The 20,826-nt window shown below is 39.0% G+C and overlaps 1 protein-coding gene across 4 annotated transcripts in view; it reads right to left on the bottom strand.

The window, feature by feature from the left end:
* Positions 1–20,826, bottom strand: part of REV3L (REV3 like, DNA directed polymerase zeta catalytic subunit) — a 128,037-nt gene that overhangs the window by 19,138 nt on the left and 88,073 nt on the right. For all 4 annotated transcript variants that reach the window (XM_068938052.1, XM_068938055.1, XM_068938054.1 and 1 more), the window contains exons 16-20: positions 20,502–20,627; positions 18,698–18,890; positions 16,161–16,272; positions 6,352–6,467; positions 608–726 (exon numbers count right to left, since the gene is read on the bottom strand). In XM_068938052.1, the coding sequence (XP_068794153.1) occupies positions 608–726; positions 6,352–6,467; positions 16,161–16,272; positions 18,698–18,890; positions 20,502–20,627 (666 nt within the window). The remainder of the gene's footprint in view (positions 1–607; positions 727–6,351; positions 6,468–16,160; positions 16,273–18,697; positions 18,891–20,501; positions 20,628–20,826) is intronic.

Genomic DNA, 20,826 nt, shown 5'->3' on the forward strand with positions numbered 1-20,826 from the left:
TGAACACTGGAACAGGTTGCCCAGGGAGGTGGTAAGAGTCTCCCATCTCTGGAAATATTCAAAACCTGACTGAACACAGCCCGGGGCAACCTGCTCTAGCTGATCCTGCTTGAGTGGAGCGATTGGACCAGGTGATCTCCACAGGCCCCTTCCAACTCCAACTACTTTGTGATAGGTTACCAAGACCAAATCTGAATTTGGTCAGAACAAAGTTTGTTAAGACCGAATCAGTTAAAGATTAAACCTAAGGTCATGAACCGCAAAATAATGAGTAGGTCTGACAGCTCAAAATAAGTTCATGTGTTTAATTAGTAAAAGCATCATACTAGCCGGCTTGCTGAAACATGTAAGCTGTTCTCAAGACCAACACAGAAGCGAAAAGGACTGCTATTAAGAAACACTGCTGAAAGACAAGTGCTTCAGTGTTTTACGTTTTGGTGATATATAAAATCCATGTCTCACAAAGTAATAGGCAGCTCTGTTTGGAAAATAAGAGTGTACAAACAAAGAAAAAACCTAACATAAATTACAAGAAAAGTTCAACCGAAAGTCTACGATAATTAAAGAAAAAAAAAATCAGGCACATTAAACTGTTTTTAAACTTTACCTCATGTCTCATCATCCTCCAAATATTTAGGACAATTCTCCCGACAATATGTATTTCACTCATTGTATCCGACCCGTATTCATCTAGCTCAGCTGCAAATCTGTTCTCTTTCTTATCATCTAAAGACATTAAAAGAGAATATATTTAGACAAGTTATAGCACAGTCAACATCAGATCAAGCTATCCCTCTGACAATTCGAATTCTCTAGAAAAATAAGAATTCCTAAGGGCTATTACTGATCGTTCAAGATTATTTATTTACCACTCCCCACAAAATCTCTAAATAAAACTCCACGTTTTTACTCTCTTGCAGATCCCTCTGAAGATAACTCTTACTCTGGTTTTGCTGAAGCGCGGTCCACGGCAATATATTCCCACAGGGAACATACTGGTTAAGCGATGCTGAACGTTACTTGAGAGCTAGCTGCATGCACGTTAGTGCACAACACACAGGAAAAAAATAAGAAGCGATCTCTGCCCCAGAGAGACCTTGCACAATCAGAATCAGCTCATGGGAGAGAAAATTCAGCGCCTTTTATATTGTGAAACCACCACACTGGGAGCAGGTAGACACAGATCTGGATACTGCAAGAAGGAGAGAAAGAAACAGGAAGCAACAAATGCAGAGACAGAAGTAGATGTCTCATTCTTTCTGCAAGACACTGGTGACTACAGCACAGGAAAGACACGCTCTTTGGCGCTTTATTTTTTTTTAATGTTTTGAAATACTACAACAGCACAAGAGAAGACGGTCTTTTTGCTGTATGGTTCTTAAAACTGTCTTTTTTTCAGTGAACCTGCGGCTCTGGAGTTCTCTCCTGAGTTTAGACAACTATTTTCAAAGTGCATAGCACAGTTTAAAATTCAGTAGCAAAAAAATAGCATGTTTTCATATAGTTATCAAGGCGCTTTTAGGGCTACCTCCACAAACTGTCACCTCCAGTCTTGTTCCTTCTTATTAATCTAGGAGAAAAGAAGGCATCTTGAGACAACTTTCCCATAAATCTAAATTCATACCCCAATTTTTCAAACATTTGTTGTGTTCTCTGTCTGAAATCATTTATCAGATATCCCTGTACAGCATCCTACTAACAAAAAACAGATAGCATTTTGGGCAGAGTATAAAAGCGTCGATACACAACGCTGTGCAATAACGATTAGAACTGGGCAACCAGTTCCTCGGATGGCCACGAAGCATAGTTACCCTTGATGACAAAAGTGAATGTTCTCTGAAATTCTGCAAGGCTGCTATGACACAACGTAATAGAGACCAGCATCTTCGTTTTGATCTTTCAAATGTGTATCATATCAAAATACAGTTAAAAATTCCTATTCCTTATTGACTGACCTTATCAATAAATCAGAGCCATGACAAAATTTAACAGGCCTTTCATACACTTTATCAAAATGCATGCCATCTTTTTAACTTCCTTATTGTTTCAGATTTTTAAACAGGAAAAAAAAAATCCTCTCTGTGGGTCTGAATGGAGAAGAACCGCACAAGCAGCAACAGTTTTTCTTTTGCTTATTTTATATGCTCGACCTCCTGCGAAAGTGAGACGCTTTTGATTCCCCTCCCCTTAAAAAATTTTTTCTACCAGTAGCAGAAATCGTCCTATTTTGTTCACATCCACTCATTTTCCCCAACGGCATCCTGGTTCTCCTCTTTTGATTTGTCTACGAGATTCCTTACATTTCTTTAGCCCACTTCATGTCTTGCTAAAGTTAAGCGTATAGGAGTCACAAAAGAGAACTGCTGCCCTGATGAACAAGAGACTCTGCATACAATGAGTTACAAAAGTCAACAACGTTCTGCGACTGATGCGGGACATATGTCCAGAGTCTCTTTGGAAACAAAGCACTGAGAAGCAGAATTGGACATTCTTCCTATCTTCTTGGTGTGAGAGATGAAATAAAAAAAAAAAAAAAAAGTATCCTCTCATCCTCGGTTACCCACTCCCTAACTTTGAGCTGTGATGCAAAGGAGGAAACTGGAGGCCACAGTGCACACACAAAAAAGTGCCACTATGCACAGGCATACTACTCACTTCTCTCGTAGTGCGTCCTAATGACTTATGAATGGTTCACTTCTAAACGGCAGAGGCAGCACTAGACTCAGCCAATAAAGCAAAACCAGAGAGAAGTCCAACTTTCCTTTGTTAGGTTGAAACCTAACAAAGGGAAAGGAAAGGGAAGGAAAAGTACCTTCCATCTTTATTTCAATAGGAGTAAAGAGGAGCACACTGCTTGAATGAGCAGAAGTTTCCTGTTCTGAAAATACAGCATGTGAAGAAGGGAGGGAAACATGAACCACAGGAAAAGCAAGAGGAACACAGATGGGATCAAAACCGTGGACAAGGAGGCCACAAAGCAACAGAGAACACAACATTTGTATGTTTACGGTCATGCACGCAAGCCCACACTTATGGCACGGCTTTTTCAGAAGGATCCTGTCAGTGTGAACATCTCCTTAGCTTTCCTATGCCGTTCAGTCAAAAAAGAATAGTAACTTACCTTACAATAACATTAGTTCTTGGAAACATGTGATTGTTATGTATTCCACTTCTGGGTGTGTATCTACCACCTGGCACAAGAACCTACGTATTGTGGAGACCATGCCTACGTCCTGCATGCCCTCTGAAACTTTACGGCCAAAGACATGAAGGGTTACAATCCTCCATTCCTTCACTAAACAGAATCCAGGTTGCGTGGGACTCTGTGTTTGTAGGGAAAGATGACTGACTGTGAAACACATGGGGACGACACCTGTAAGAACCATGAAGTTGTGAGAGAGAGAGGTAACTTTTCTTCTTCGAGGAACTGCCCATGTGTATCCCACTTCCAGTAACTCAAATAACAGCTCTGATCACGGAGGTGGGCACTGAGAGCTTCGTTGCTGGTTCTGCACTAACTGCAATGCAGACATAGCTGTCCTGCAAGTCAAGAGCTGTAACTCCACCTTGGAAACGAAGGTAAAAAGACACTAGTTACCTGTCCCAAACTGGAAAGATTATCTGTTGAGTGAGACTTCTTCAGTAGGGCAGTAGACCTTTGTGATCTACACTAGTTACCTGTCCCAAACTGGAAAGATGATCTGTTGAGTGAGACTTCTTCAGTAGGGCAGTAGACCTTTGTGATCTTCAGAGGTTTAGCAAACCTTTGAGTATAATACTTACCATTCCTCTAACCAACGACCGCACATCTTGAAGAGGAAGAGGTCAGAAGTTCTTCTTAACCTCCTTCATCTGAAGACTATACCCAAGGGCATTATTACTGCCTCAATTTGACCTATCAAGGGAATTTAATGACAAGGTTCATGCAAGCAGCTACTCTTCTAGCAGAATAAATTTGAGATCTTTGTGCTGAAGAGGGAAATTTGTGACCTTGGTTAGCCAATCTGTAATTAAACTATAACATGTTCTGGCTTCTATAAATCAAGCATTTAGAAATTCACTGACATCCAGTGGCTGATAACTTTCAACTGAAGAGATATTTTTCAATAGGTTTTCTTGTTCCTGCATGTTGGTTTGGATGGTATCTATTACTTAGACCCTTCCTAAACAGATTACAGGTGTCAACGGTATCGAAAGATTTTGAAGGTATCAAAAAATTGAAAAAATATTTAAACCTCATGGAATGAGCAAGTGAACTCGGCAGAATGTTCAAGTCACGAAGGTAAAGGTCTTGCCGCAGCTCTAGATGAGTCTAAAACCTTAATTTCCAACCCTGAAGCTACCAGAAATCAATGAATGACTGGAGAATTGTATGCACTTTGTGAGAATACTTCTACTCTAACTTGACAGGGATTTCCAAAATTATTATTAAGAGTTCACAGAAAACCAGGAAGTTGTAAAACTTCGTAAAACAAAAAGAGCTGGAGTAAGATGGAATCACTTACAGAATGTATTTGATATCCAACTTCTCTAAAACACCATGCCCTCCTAGTCAGACAGATAGGGTGCAAACACGAAAGATGCTCTATTGGGTCAGCCCCAAAAGATGCATGTAGCCCACTGTCATGTTCTATCAATAGTCAAAACAAGGTGCCTAAGAAATAGGGGAAGCATATATTTATAACCTCCTGAGAACTCTCCCACGATCTAACTATCTGTAGCTTCCTGGGCCAGACGTTGCTCTCTCATACTTAGCAATTCCCAATGTCTGTTTCTTCCAAGACTTTACCTCTTCTTGCAGCCATGTGCACTTTAAGCATTCATACTCCCTTGTGGCAATGAGCTCAACAGTTCAATAACCCAGAGGGGAAGGATCAACTCCGGTTCTGAATCTGCCATTTGCTAGTTCCACTGGATGCCCTCTGTTTCTTGTATTGGAAAAGAGCATGAACAATCAATCACTGTTTCCCTTCATACCTCTCAAGATTTTATAGGCTTCTACCTTCCTTCCTCATTTTTGTTGTAATCCTACCTTATTTCGTCACTAGCCACCTCTGGATTATCCTTTCCATCTTTCCCAGTTCTCTCATAACCATTTTGAACGGGGAGAAGTGAAGAAGAGGCCAGAACTGCAGTATTTAAGGTGCCGACATATTACAGATTCCTACATATACATTCTGTTTTCTCTCTTCCTTTCTCCATAATTCCTAACATTTCATTTGATTTTTCAATCATTACTGAACAACAGGATCAAGTTTTTAATAGGACAATCACAGGCAAGCGCTTCATATGCTGTGGCGACGTAGTTTCTGTACAGATCTTCAGCAAGAGCCCCGTCAAGAGCTGCTTGGGCAGAGGGGATTTTGTTTTTTAAAATCAAATCTCCCTCATACACATCTTTTTGGATAGCTGCAAAGAGATGCAACAATTCTGAGAAGACAGTTCTGCACTCCACAAAAGCGATGTTGATTCTTCTCAAGTGTATTGTATTTATACAGCAGTTCACTAATTCCACTCTTCAGAATTATAGTTTCTATTAACTTGCTAAGTACAGACATCATCTTGCCATTCTCCTGGATAACTTTCCTCCAATTTGCAAGGAAAAACAGTTCTTTTCCTGAATGCTGGAGGAAAGAATTCAATAGTCAGGTCAAGAATGTTTCCCCGCAGTACCAGAACAGCTATCTAGGCAGAGGTTTTATTGCAGGGCTGCTGCCTGGGAAGAACACTGCTCAGGAACATTTTTATGTCCTTCTGTCCCAGTCACAGAAACTGTATCATGATTATGGTCGGTGTACCTTGAATAAGACATCTGCACATGACTGAAGCCAAGGAGAAGGAAGAGAAGGTTTTGTAGCAGGAGAACCTCCAAGAATTCAAAGCTTTCTGTAATTTATTTGTTCTCTGGAATTACAATTAGAACTAAGACTGAGAAAAAAACACAACGCACAGAAAACAGGATTGTTCATCAGTGATGGTAACAAGACAGCACTGGGGAGGAGTTTCAGTAGCTCTGCTTAAGCTTTCTATTTCGAGATGTTGGCATGCAAGATGGAGGCCTGGAAGAAACACACACACACACACAACTATTCAAAATGAGTCTAGATTCATGGATACAGGACATACCCAGAAGTGGAATACACAAGGAATTTCAAAATTCAAAAAAACAGTGACAACCAGTACCACACTAGTATTTCAATTTTTTATTTTTTTGTAATTATACCTAAAACTATGTAACAGCAACAATAACAGAGTTCCAGATCAAAAATTAACCTGCATTTATTTTAAATTTACTCACATATTTCAACGCATTTCCGTGGAACTGAACTGAAGTCCTACACAGTAACTTACCTGGTACACGCGAAATCATCTGGCACAAATCAATATTTAGTGCAGCAGCCCTCTGCAAGAGATAACCCCAGGAATGCATCTGGACTTCATAGCCTAGCAAAATGTCTGGGTCATATCTGGAGAGGGGGAAAAAGGAAAATGATCTTCATATTATTTAAGAAAATATTTTCCATGAGTAGAGTATAAACAGGATTTCATTCTAGTCATGACGATTTTAACCAAAAAAAGCAAGCCACGGTGGATTTCTGTTAGAGCAGCATCTACTCTAGGAGACAACATTTGAAATACAGACAACCCTCCTGCAAACTTGCATGATTTTCTTTAGCGTGCAACTGAAACATTCTTTAGAAAGAGTATTGTCATTGGGAAAGCAATTGATTTTTTTATATCATTACTTCTGTCTTTAGAAATAAAGAAGATTATCTGAATCTAATCAGCTTTTAGATATACTACATTGATCATAACCACAACCTGACTACTGGCATGAGACAGATTTGCAATAAAATACAGCCTAGTAGCTTCCAACTTTGTTGTACTACTTTCGCTTATAAAATAGAAAAGTCCACCTTTGAGGAAAGCGTTTTCATGCTTTTACTGTTGCTGCCTGAGCAACAGCCTTTTGAGAAAAGACACAACTCGCTACTAGGATAACTGAATGCTTTGCAAATGTCAGTGCATCATGCATACTGCAATGTAGTTTATAATAACCAGAGGACACTTCTGGTCCTAAATGGTAACTTTTCTTATTGAGAAAGTTACAATTCGCAGTTGAGTGAGCTGTCAAAACTGAAACATGGAGAAAAGCAACCATAATCACCAGTTCTATTTAAACCCCTCTAGTTTTAAGATAAATAACTTCTTTCTGTAAGAGGCACAAGAGCAGCTCATTTTAGGCTGCACCTCATGCAAAATTTGCTTGGCTGAGGTACGAGACACAGAAAAGGCAGAGTTTTCTGACATAAGCACTGCCCATCTTCCCACTCAGGGCTCAGGGAAGAGTTGGCCAGACAGAAGGACAATCAAGGCGACTTTGAAGTCAATGCTCAGGTAGGAGTTAGCTTAGAGGAGCCTGTATCACCTGCCCTTCAAGTAGGCATTACTAAAAACAGAAGTCATGACCTGGAAAGCTGGTCCCTTGCAGGATAAGAAGCTACAAATAATTTTCCGGGGCTGTGCAGAAAGGGATTGGCCAAAGCAACATCGTATTTCTATTATTTTTATACCACAAAAAGAAAAGTGGCTTTACTGGGAAGGATAGCTGCATCTTTCAATGCAGCTCAGTCAAGGCATTTTGAGTTACAGCAGGCAGGATTCAATGCCACTGAGTGAGCAAATGGCATGCCCTCAGGAGGCAGAAGAAAATAACCTGAGGGTCTTGTGCCACAGGCTACGTCTAACCCCGCAACAAGATGCAGGCTTGTAGACCTTGGGTTTTGGGAAAAGCAGGCAAGGGCCTCAGCTTATGGGCAAGATTGCTGTACCTCTTGCATCCTTAAACAGACCAAAAAATGCCAACATTTGCTGACTGTAAGATATAGGAGAATACCCTATCCCCAAATCCTAAGTTAAAGTTATATCATAGAGGTGACAAACGATGCTACAGACTTCCATTTAATGGGAAAGCGTCTTCCTTGGCTGTGTGTCCCAACCAAAGGTATACGACAACTTACTTTAAAGTAGCAACTACTCTAAGACTAGTTTCAAAAAAGAGGTTCTCTGCACTTCTGCCATGGACACGAAATCTTTGTTAATAATAACGGAAAAAAGTATGATCTGACTTTTGATTCAGTGGGGCTGTTTTTATTAGAATTTGGGATTCTGCATCAGCCAGCATAAATTACAAAATCTGTATTACCACCTATTTCCACCCGTGAAGGAAAAGCTTTAATACATTTTTTGGCTAAAGCAAAAGATTTTAAAGTACATTTTAAGTTTACAGCATTATAGAGATATTTAAAGACTAGACCTTTGAATTTGGGGGCTATTTTGCTATTTGCTGTTCACGTCAAATGAACAGTTCTTTGCCTCTGGACAGAGCAAACAATGATCAGGAGTGAAGGAAATATAGTACTCATTTCTGAACTCTATTCTACCCAGAGCAAGCCGTACAAAAACAAAGCTACTTGGAACTTCTTACGAACAAATGAATAAAGCTAGCCTGCAGCTCCTTCCAGCAACGGAATCACGATGTCAAAAAGAGTTATCACCACTTGCTGCTCCGGAGAATACAAAATGATTGCCAATTAAGATTCCAAAATTATGAATAGTCTCCATCTAAGCTTTGAAATAAAAAGGAATTATGTAATGGTTTAAACAGTCATAAAGTAAACTTGAAAAATTAACACATTTTCACATTAATTCTTGCAACTAGACTATTCTGGTACTAGCATATTGCAAAATGTTACTGATTATTCAAAATGAAGGAAAACATTACAGAAACAGTAATTTATGATCGTACTTGAAAACTGGTTTCATGTTGTCCAAAACAGAAAATACTTGTAGATTTTATGCAGAGCAAGACATTATGCAGACGGGTTCCATGACAGATGTGTACTTGAATGAGAAACTTGTGAATAACTGCTTACATGGTACAGAAAACTGTATTCATTATGCCACGGGTGGCTTGGTCTTTTAAGTCATTACCAGACCCCATCATACTGTTGGAGGCAGCAAGTTGCCAGAAGTACACTAGCAATTACCATCTGCGGTGAAGGAAAGTTGCTTTGTATTTTTTAACTTGCAGAAGAGGAGCATTACCTACCTCACGCCCTACTTAACCAAATTTTAGTGGGCTATTGTGTTATTCTTGCAAATATTCCTGTTTGTACTGCACCTGAATACAACACTTCATCACTTCAAGTTAGTATTTCTATTCACTTTTAAGCTAATGGATAAAAAGACCTCTATATCATCTGCGTATAATCTTAAGACTTGTTCCTCTGGTCTGCTTCAGATGAGAAGTTTTAGAAGACAAGGCAAGCCAAGCCAACACTAATTTTTTATGATGTTCTCAGACGCATGCATTTTTTTGTGAGAATTAACTATTGAGCTACTATTAACTATTAACTTAAATTACATATTTTAAACAGTTCTTATGCAAATCCACATTTAGGTTTCAAAGTTTACCTTTCAAAAGATGGAAAAAAAATGTATGCTAATTTTGAACTCAGAATACTGCTTGTACAGGTCATTTAAGGACTGCCTAAAATGGCAAGTTACTGAGTCATACCGCATCACTTTACAGTGCATTACTTACTCTGCTTTTCCTTCCCAACTGCATGTACATTAAAGGGAAGGGTTTGATTTCAACTAATTTAGGCATTTCAAGTTTTATAAGCCAGTTTCTTTATTGTCAATGGAGGAAAAAAAAAGACCCTTCCGGATGAACCGTTCATATTCGCTAGCCTCCTTTTGCAGAATGAGATGCTAGTCTTTCCATTTAATATAAACAGAGATCAGGTTTACTAGACAATGAAAGGCAGATGTCTAAATTTCAGTCAGACAACTCTCTCATACAAAGTTATCTACATGGAAAATCAAGGCAAAGTAGCTAGTAAACGGTAAGTCAGGCCCCAGTGTACTGCCCATAACTTCCCTGATAAACACAGTCCCTTAGTTTGCGTGATTCAGTTTCTCATTTTGAAAACTTGAATCCAAGCGGTATCCTTCCGAAGGCATGAATAACGAGAAACACACCAACAGCTGAGCTGCTCAGCTACTGCAGTAATAGTTACACATACACGTATTTTGTTTGTGTATCTATATACGTTCAAAATGTATATGCAAAAAAGACTAGAATTAGTAGTAACAAATTTATAGATACTTACGTATTTCACATCCTAACTGCTTAACTTTATAATCAAAGTAAAAAATTTTTAGTAAAGTGTTTGCATGTATCTCTGAATTATCTTTGGAGGAAAAAACAAAATAAATGATATCATATACAAGTAGAACACCTTTCTACCAAATATCTGCAATGTCTGGACCCCAAACTCCTGCACTATAGTACTCAAGCCTACCTTATGCAATGGGATTAACAGACCTGTCAGGTGTCCTACACATAGCATGAGGGGCACAACTGTTTACTGTTTCTCATTTCTTGCAGACCAACTTTGTCTCAATTTATGCAGCACAGGTGCCGTCTCCTGCAGCATGATCCCATGTATCAAGGCTGCACAAATTGGCCAGCGTGTCCTCTCTTGAGGCCTCCTGTAGTATACTTTTTGCTATTAGCAAACGCCTGGAGCCAAAAGATGACATTATTCCAAATGGCAGTAAGAATAGGGTGGCCCAAGGTTTAACTGGTGTGGGGAGAGTTCAGCCCAGGTCTCTCGCCCTTCCATTAGGTGGTGGGAAAAGCCCATTTCATGTGGTACCACAAAGAAGAGCTAAGGAGAGGACAAGTTTTATATTTTTCATCCTCTCTCCTCGTAACTTTATACAGTATACTATCCGGCTGGTCTCCATCGCCAGTTAAGCTATCTTATTAAAAGAAATTGTAATGAGACCAACTTTTACACCTGCAACAAACTAGTACATTGCATCACTGATGTTCAAAAGCTGTTGGCTAGGACTAATACGACAGGAATAAGAGGTGCGCCTGCCAGCACAGAGCACTCTCTTTTGTTAAAAGGATAGGCCCTGATACTGCTTTGCATGCTGTTGCCAGTCTCTCTGCAAAGATGAAGAGCAGCGTTTATACTGCCAGGATTTAAAGACGACAGCATTAACATTCAACTCATACACGCTGCAGAGAGAAGAAATACGATTATTTTCCTTTCTAGCTAAGTTGAATGTGCCGTTACACCACCTCCTCCCTCTTTCTTGTTTGATAAGAAAGATTTCGTGAATGAACACTACAGCTCACAATTATGCCTTCCCTTCTATTACGTGTCTCTGCTTCTCCTGCTCGCTATTTCTCTTCCAGCTAAAATTAAGAGAAATGGGGGGAAAAAATTAGGCCAGACCTATGATACAGAGAAAAGCAGTACCTGCATGGCAGCAGAATACTTGGTGACTCGAGTACATAACCTAAATCTCTGAAACCATTTTTTCCAGTTTGCTTTGGACAATAAAAATGCATGAAGTTGATACAGGACATTAAGTAGAGATTTCCACAGGAAAACTCCTCAGAAGATGTTACCATCCTGAGAAAGAAGGTTAGATTAAAGACATCTCTATTTTAAACTGGAAAGGTTGCTAAAACGTTTACAGAAGAACAAATATAGCTCAGTGTATCTAATACAAAAACGTGATTAGCACCATGCTTTACAAGAAAAACTTTATACAAAATATTTAAATGTTACGTATTTAAAATCAATTAAATTACAAAGGACTTATCCCCAAAGCCTTCAAGAAAAATCTTATACCTTTATACTGTAGTGTTATACTTTTACCAGAAACTGCTTCCAGGGGCACCAAGAGCAGTGGCTGGTGGCTGGTGAATCTCATGTAGCAGTGAATCTACTAGTTTTTTGCAAGCCCATTCTGTTTCCATAATCCTCTGCGTGTCACAGAAATGGGGACTGTGCAATCCCATGTGAATTCCCCTAATCTCCTCTCAATGCTTGCAGGATCAGCTTTTTTCTGTTGTCTGGTGGTATTTACAGTTATAGAAGAGGGGCAGAATTTGCCCTAAAGCGGAAGAAGAGGCCCAGACACTTAATTTCTCTTTCATGGGAATCCACTGCTCCATCAGGCTTGGGCACCTAGTTTTCCTGCCTTTTTTGAATCTCCAAGACAAATGCTTTTCTGTAGCTGTTTTCCCTTCTTCCTCCTCCAACAGCCAGTTTTCCTGTGTTCTGTACTGACTGGTTGATGGAGCTATGTGAATGCGTTTACCCACTCTTCTGCCTTTACGTTCAGACACAAAGGTAGTTCTGTTTTATTTTGGTTTCAGGCAGGCAGATTCTTCCAGCTTTTCTCCAGCTCACTGCAGCTGACTCCTCCAGATAAAGAGAAGGTCTGATCAGAGACCCAGACAGACTTCTGGCAGCATAAGAGAATCCTTTAGGACACAAATATAGATCCAGACTCCATATCAAGAAAAAGTGAACCTTCCCTGTGGCAACTCCGGAAGTTTACAGTTCCTGCATGTGGCTCTCCACGCTTGCAGATGATCCTCAGCGGTCGTACAAGATGGCAAGTAGGTTGTTTTTCAGTTTCTTTATGTGAGTTGAGCTCAAGTCCTATTTTCTTGTTTACAGCCAAGTGGACCGCTCGCTAAAGAATGGAAAACTGGACCTGCGTAGCAAAGCTTCCTCTCAAACTCTAAGACAGCTGTCCATGAACCAAGGAGAGCCTTCATAATTGTCCTTTTCTTTGTTCCAAATCCATGCTGTTTACCCTTTAGTTCCTCTGAGAATTCAACTCTTCCCTGTCTCCTCCAAACTCACCTCTGTGGCTCTTTGTTTCAGACTGTTCTCTACCTCTCAGTCCTCAAGGAGCTCAACATTTCAATACCGTTTAGAATCAAAGGGAATTCTAAAATACCCTTTAAACTGCAATGCTTTCCTTTAGCTGCCTCTACACAGATTTTGGGACCCACACTTGTGAGCGCTCCCATTTCACAGCTGAATCACTCTCAATAACAATCTCCCAGAAATAAAGGTGCTTATTGCCCTTACTCTTTGTACAAATCTGGTAGTTTTCAGCATAAATGAAATCACAGATCATGATCGCAGTGAAATATCAAGGTTTTCTGTTGTTCTACAGACCTCAAGACAACTCATTTTCATTTGCCAATTGCCTCAAGTTAATTGGAGACAATGTCTATTAATTTCAAGAAGAACTCTTAAGCTAGTATTTACTTTATGGGCATCTAAGAAAACCATGGTTATCTCATCATGGTCATTCAGCTTTAGCACTGTCTCGACAACTTCACAGTGGAGGTATAACTGAACGCAACTTCAGCTCATCACTCCCACTAAACTTTCTGGAGCAATACTGGTCTTCAATGAATATATAAAGAGTAACTTTAATTCCACTATGAAAACTCAGATTTGGGAAGCACTCATCATTGATGAAGGTAGTGGTACAGCCCGTGAATAAAACATTAGAAAGTATTAAAACCCATTGATATATAGGTACAGATCTATAGCTCTACTTTGTTTTTAACATCTCTGTCCCTCAGTATCAACTGCTATGCTGTAAAGACTATTAGTATAGATACTCTGGGTCATTTCTGCAGATTTCTGATTGAAGAGAGACTGTTGAGCTAAGAATCTTGCATAAAGCTAAGTGCTGATACATCTCCCAAGAAACCTCATCTCCTCTTCCCACCTGTGTGCTAGGAACAAAGGTCAAGACTTCTCTAACATGCTCCTCCAGAGTTTACAACTACTGACAAAAAGCGACAGAAGCAAGCATTTCTTGTTTTCTACAACCAGAACAGAAAAAAAGCAGAAGCCTACACGGAGAAGTGAAAGATCGGAACAAACAAATTAATATATTCCATAATGCCAGTAGGAATTAGGCCAGGTGCTAAGAGAATGACTAGAAATGGAAACTGATACAAGAAATCTTCGACTGAACTACATGAAACAACCTCCTGATACTCTCTGCTCAGTGTACCAACAAGCTGATAAAGTCTGTTCCTGGTACTGACAATCAAGAATGAATAGATACTCTGTCATTCACCTTGCTAGGTATCTGCAATTATGCTCTTCCACCCTTCACTCCAACATCCAGGGAGCCAGAAAAATGAACCAAAAGCAAGCTGTGGTCATACTGAACATGGGTTCTTGGTCCCAAGAACCTATTATCCTTCAGCCTGGTGCATATATCAGCATGCAAGACAGCGATACAATCCTCTACTGATAAATAAACTGTCTTTGAGTATCGTTTCATGGACTCTGAGTAGTAATACTTCTTAAACAGGCCTGACTGTTTTCTTTCTCTAATCTAGCAGACCTACTATTAAGTGGACCTCCCAGAACAACTAGAGTACTTAGTTTATGCTAGATGAGACAGTAACAGCCTCACCTCTCTCCTGCCACCGCAACACTAAAAACAGCAATAGAAAGTTCTTTTGAAAAGAACTCCTGATGCCGAAAGTTTTCATTAAAGTTCCTCGTTTACTCTGGGAAACATGTTTTTTAATCTTCTAGTTCATTTCCCACTTAGGAAGATTTTCACAGTCAACTACTTTTTATCAAGTATTTTTAACACAATTTTTCTTTCAGTTAAACCTGTTCCGAATCTAGACCCTTATTTTGCACCCAAGAAACACAAAACAGCTTTCATTTAATCCAGAAAAAAATTATTCTTCTCTTTGCCCTAGGCTACAGAAAATAAGGTGGAAAAAAGCTGCAAACTGTAGATGTGGTCCAAGCTTTAAAAATATATTTATAGAGAGTTCACGAGAAGTTTGATCCCTTAAGTGATGCTGCACAGATGAGAGAGGGAAGTAGACTAGGAAGAACTGTAAGGAGCAGCAGTCCTCCTCCCAACAAACAGATCAAATCTGTTACCTTCTAGGAATAAAAGTTACCTAACTGAATCTTTGAAGATATAGTTGTTAAGACCAAAAGGCAAGCTAGCACACTGTTGAAAGAGAAGATCTCTTAAGAGGAGACTTGTCAGTCAGCAGCCTGGTGGTTGGTACATTCCATCTTGAACTACTACAAAACTGCCATGCTTTTTTTCATCCAGTAACTCCTTCAATATGTACAGACGGAGGCTTCTGGTGTTCTTCAGTGACAAATACACATTCTAACTGCTGAGCATTCTTGCATGCTGTCATGCTTTACATACTGTTCCCCTCCCCTCCTTTTTTTTTTTTTTTTTTTTTAAATTCCTCCCAACTGCTGGAGGACTCTTAATTTATTGGCAGCTCTTAATGTCAGGAATTTTCCTAAGTTTGATGGAGCACTAGATTTCCACGAAAGAGAAAAATAGAATTAGTTTCCTTACCTGAATTTTGTCTTCTCTGAACAGGGATGTGCTGCTCTTTCAGGACCCACCCTGTGTTGGTTGCATTCAGCAACTCTTTTTGTATTCTGGCTTCATGGGGTTGGTCAATGTCTTTCTCATCAGAAGTTTTCTGGTTGGAGAGAGAGAGAATTGCAAATGTACTCTGCCTAGTACACACTTTTTTCCTGAGCCTGTATTCCAGTAGGGTGATTCATAGCTTAAATCTGGTTATTTTTCCTTGTAATTTTATGGCTTCGCACATCTGTCAGTAGGCCCTGAAGAGACGTCTGCAGTTCCACACACTCCCCAGCAGAAAGGGGTACCAAACAGATCTCTCAGTCTTGGCGGAAATGGGGAAAACCAGAAGTTTTCCAATCTGATGGAGCAAGGGGTTTCCATTCAGAGAAGACAAAACTAAGGAAGAAAACTAATTTTCACCTACTGGTTACTGTAATCTGTCCATACAAGTTTCAGTATGAAGCAGGTTTTTCTGTGCTATCCTGCAAAGGCCCTGGAAAACTTCTTCCCATCTGAGGGGGGCTCTAAAGCTCTCAGCACTGTTAATATCTGCTACACTGACAGTTTGAGAGAGAGAGATGCATAACGAATTCCAGGATTAACAAAAAAGGTTATATGTTAAAGATTACTTATATGGGTGATTAGTTTCAAGTCTGCAATTCAGCTGCTTAAGAGGATCTGAATATGCTTGCTGTCAGAGAAAAGGAAAAGCAGAAAATATTTTTATTCAAGAGACCACCATGCTTGTCCACTCTAGAAATAAGCCTTTGAGGGAAATAACAACAAAAAACAGTATTTGAGAGACTGGCAAGGGTTGAAGGAACTAAATCTGCTGTACCAAGCCTGAAAAATAAAAGCAGAACGTACAGATATGCTACCTTTTTACAATATTCACTACTTCCTGGAAAAGAGTTCTTTCATCAGTAGCGTAACTGACTTCTAGTCCTGTAACTCCAGATCTTGTGAGCAAGGGGGCTTGGTCTTTGCTCCCTAGAAAATAAGTAAAACAAATCATTAAATTTTAGAAGGAATTCCATTACTTCAGTCAACAGTATGGCTTTAGAATAAAACATACAAATGCGAAAAAAGTTGTATAGAATACATCCTATTTTTATCTTTAACATTAATTATTAATACAGTTAATCCCATGGGATTATTTTGTTCCTACTGGATGGAAGAGTTGCTTCCTTTCACTTTGTAAAACTATGCCACAGTGGTAATTTGCAGAAATTTCCACTGATTCAAAAGAGAAATGTCACCATTTTTACGCATTAAAAGAGTCCAGCTATGAGAGAATTAGCTTTGAGGAGGAAATATTAAAGGACTATGTGATATCTCATACAACGTTTTTATGCAAAACATGCACTTTAATCACTAGCTTAAGTAGTGCTTTGCAAAATGACATAGTTTTCTTTTTCAGCACACTTATTAAAAACACTGCTAAGCTACTAATAGAGACGGAAAATAAACCCAGTCACATATAGACTTGTTTAGACAGGAAGGTTAATACACAGCTTTCAGCACACTAGCAACTCCGCACACGGTAGTGTGCAGTAAGTGTGTCGACACTGGTAACGTATGTATACTAGCTGAATTCATATGCATGCAGGAAGTGAGCATTTGCCTTTCTGCATAAAGAAACCCTTTAGATGAAGTAGTGTGCAACACAAATACTCTGTCTTTTCATTTTCTTTATACAACAGATTGTAATATCTCTGATTAAGGCAACAAATCTATGTTTTTCAAAAGGCGTTCAAACTTTGACACATTCTTAAGATCTTCATAATTTAAAAAGTGCACTTTCAGAAATAGGTGTTAAAATGAGTACTGTAACTTACAAAGCAATAATAATACAAAAAGGGAAAAAGATGCATCTCAATGCCAAGTCACTCCACAGGGAACTCAACAAGTTCTAACCAAGAAAATATTAACAGCACATATCAATTAAAGCAAGAAATGTCACAACAGCATGTAAACATCGCATTTTATTTCACTAACAAAAACAGATCAAAACCTTTTTTTTCCAATATATTATTGGACCTCTTTACAGAAAGCTTTCTTCTTAATTTATCAGAGTGGCATACACCTAAGGAGCCATAAAATTCTACACTGTGACAAATCTCACTTAAGGTAACGGCGGTTATTTTTAAAAAAAAGTTAGTAACAAGCATATACCAGAATAAACTTTATTGAGAATAATAGGGACCTAGCCTAACATCATTAAATATCTACAATACTTTGAAAAATAAACTGGTAAAAGAAGGAGCTGTTGCCTCGACGCTAAATTTATTTTTGGTAGGTTTTTTCCACACTTTTTAATTTTAGACAGTATTTTGTGGTTTGGTACACATTCGCAATGCCAAAGACACCTTAAAAGAAAGATTTTTTTTTTTTTTTTTTTTTTTTTTACCAGCCTAAACCAGTGGTACTCAACCTTTAACAGCTGGAGAGCCACTTCTTTGTTAAATGGAGTTGTAGAGCACCATAAAAAAATCAAGTATCAACAGTGTGTTTTTTTTCCATCATGACACTTCAATGTGTGATGATGCTGCCTCATCATCATCACATATTGATACATCACGAGATGACACATTAGCATCCCCTCTCCCAGCAGCATGCTGTCTTCAACCCCTTCTGGCTGCTAGGAAGAAGGAGTGGGGAGGAGGAGTGGAAGGGCAAAAGGGCGAGTTTTTCCCCATTCTGCCCCACGGCTGCTGGGTTGCAGGTGTTCTCTACTCTTACCTGTGGGGGGATCCCAGCAGCTCCTTTTCTTTCCCCCTATGGGAGGGGGAACTTCAGCGACTCCCACACTGCTGGTCCATTTGCTCAGTGCTCCCCGCGCTGCCTGATAGATTGGAGCGCCGATCAGATGCCTACATTGCGAGAGCCGCCTGTAGGGCCATGAAGAGCCACATCCGGCTCTAGAGCCACAGGTTGAGTATCACTGGTCTAAACAAAGCCAAAAAGGTACAATAGAATAAGGGCCCCTGTTTAGATCCTAAAAGGATCAGATAAAACCACAAAAATAACCCTTAAGTAAAATATAAAACATACTGTCTTGCTTTAACATTTTCTACTTGTAGCTATCCAGCAACTTGAGTAGGAAACTAAGGCAGGTTTTCCTCTTTATACTTTTAGAACAGTGCAGGAGCTTGTCCACAAATACGCAAACATAGATATTTTCCACATGCGTATAATATTTGTGGTTTACAGCCCATGCAACGGTTCTTAGGAAGATATAAGCAGGAAAACGCTATCTATGTTTAATATGGCCATTCATCCAACAGTCAATAAGACAAAATTAAATGAGCTAAATAGTAATTCACAGATTAGATTATATTTTGCTTGCTAGTGTTTGATTATTATGAAATAAGTATTTTTGTAAAGTACGTTAAGAAAAAAAAAAAATAGGAACCTTGGCTTGAGAGTGTCCTGTCTCTATCAATCACTATGGCACCAGTGATTTCCTTTTTATCAGTATTTGGCAGCGCTGTGTCTGATGAGATGCAATAGAATAAAGCACAGATAGGATCAAACTCTGGGTCTGGCTCCAAATCTCGTCTGGTTCGAGCATGTAACTCCATACTGATGAGGGTAAGGTGTTGGACCTACCAATAAATAAATACAATAAATTAGTATGCTTTGCAGCTTTTTTCAAACAAATTTAAGAGGAGATTATTAATGCAAACAAACTCATTACAGGCAAGGGTATAATATATCTATATGGTCATCTTATACTAAGAGGTCACACCTGAAAAATTAACAGAAGTGATTAAACATCCATCTCTAGCTCTCACTCTTTTGCAAAAAGAGCTTTCTTGTACAATAATTAAATCACGTAATGCTTTTTATACACAATTACTAAAACTCAGTATTTGTTTCTGAGCTTCGTCTATCAAAAGCAGAAAACACAAATAAACAGAAATACTAAATTTTAACAAATATTAAATCCCTATAGCACTTTCAAATAGCTTTCTTTGCATATATTGTGCTGAATTCAGTTTCCAAACATATGAGGAATGAAGTGTCACTGTCAGTCTTTTTATTTCCTTTTCCTCCCTCCTCCAAGATATGGAAACAAGCATGAAGAACTTAGGTCACTTACGAGAAGATATGGAGAAAACCTATCTTTCCCTTCACCGTCATTAACGAACTTCCGTATTGTTCTGGCATGTATTTTTGCAGAAGGGTTTGCATTAAGAAAATGCTTGTTACTTTTTTTTCCCTTTTTAAAAACAGTCTTCGAAACAGTACATCCTAATGTTCTGGCACTATGTTGTTGCCTTGCCGTCTTGCATAACATAGCTGACAAACTGGACTACTGGGTAGCTGAGGGGGTTACAATGGAAAGTAAAGAATTATAAAAAATTTCTGAGTAAGTCACCCTGCAGGCAGACTGATTTCCTCTAGATTTGCATCCTGAATCACTACAAACACCATAAAATTTTACTATTAAACCGTATCTCCGTTTCCTACAGTATCATTAGTTCCTTGCAATTTCTCGTATGTCATCTACTCAGCACATAAAACTTCTATCTCCCCATCTCATTTATAAGCGGGTCAAGAGCTAACCCCAAGCCACGGATGTGGTGACTGGCCTGTGAGCGCACACATGCTAGCCAGCCAGTCAGCAGCCAAACACAACAGTACTGTATTCACACTGCATCCCTTTCTCTAGCACTGATTTTGATCTCTTCTCAAACCGAACACTGATCTACATGAAAGACGAAGAAACGCTCTTTCAGACATCTAACATTCTGCTAAACGTGGTAGAAAGTGGCCAACAGGTCCAGAGGGTAACATGTAGAGATATGGGGAGGGGCTGATGCCAGAATCCTCATTTCTTAAAGAAATGATCCATAAAAGTTAAGATCAACTAATTTTTTCAGTAATGTTTTATACAAAGTTTACTAGTTCTTCCTTCTCACTTCTATCTTTCCCTTAGCTTTATATATTTTTGTAAAACGAGGCTGACTACCTTCTCAGCAAAAGTATTGTGAAATTTAGCTCAATGCTAACAAATAAAGGCACTTGGAGATCAAGCTACAACTAGTACAGCAACTACTTCAAGTTGCAGACATCACACACTGACTAATTTAAGACAGGGAAGGACTGAGGAGGAAAAGATTTTTTTAATTCTGCCATTATAAAACAGGTCTGATAAACTATTCCTATAATAACGTCTAGCAGTCGTACAACAACATGTAACGGTAAGTTACCTCATGTAAAGATTTTGCTTCCTGCAGGTTTTGCACACTGACTTTAAAACCGTAAGTGTTATTTAAAGATGGTCCTTCAATTTGAGAAGTGTCTTTCTTTGGAGCACCGAGGGCAGCAAACTGATTCTGTTGAAGAAGAATACCCACAGTAAAACACTGAAAAAATCTATACGTTGCTAAATTCAAGTGCAATAATGTAAAAATTAAATACAAATCTATCAACAAAAATTTAAATGCTATACTACAATTACTAAGAGGAGGCTTTCACTATCTCCTCATGCCATTTTTCAGCAGGAAGACAACAGGTGTACCATTCTGCCTTTCA

Source organism: Struthio camelus, chromosome 3 (genome assembly GCF_040807025.1).
Source record: "Struthio camelus isolate bStrCam1 chromosome 3, bStrCam1.hap1, whole genome shotgun sequence".
Lineage (NCBI taxonomy): Eukaryota > Metazoa > Chordata > Aves > Struthioniformes > Struthionidae > Struthio > Struthio camelus.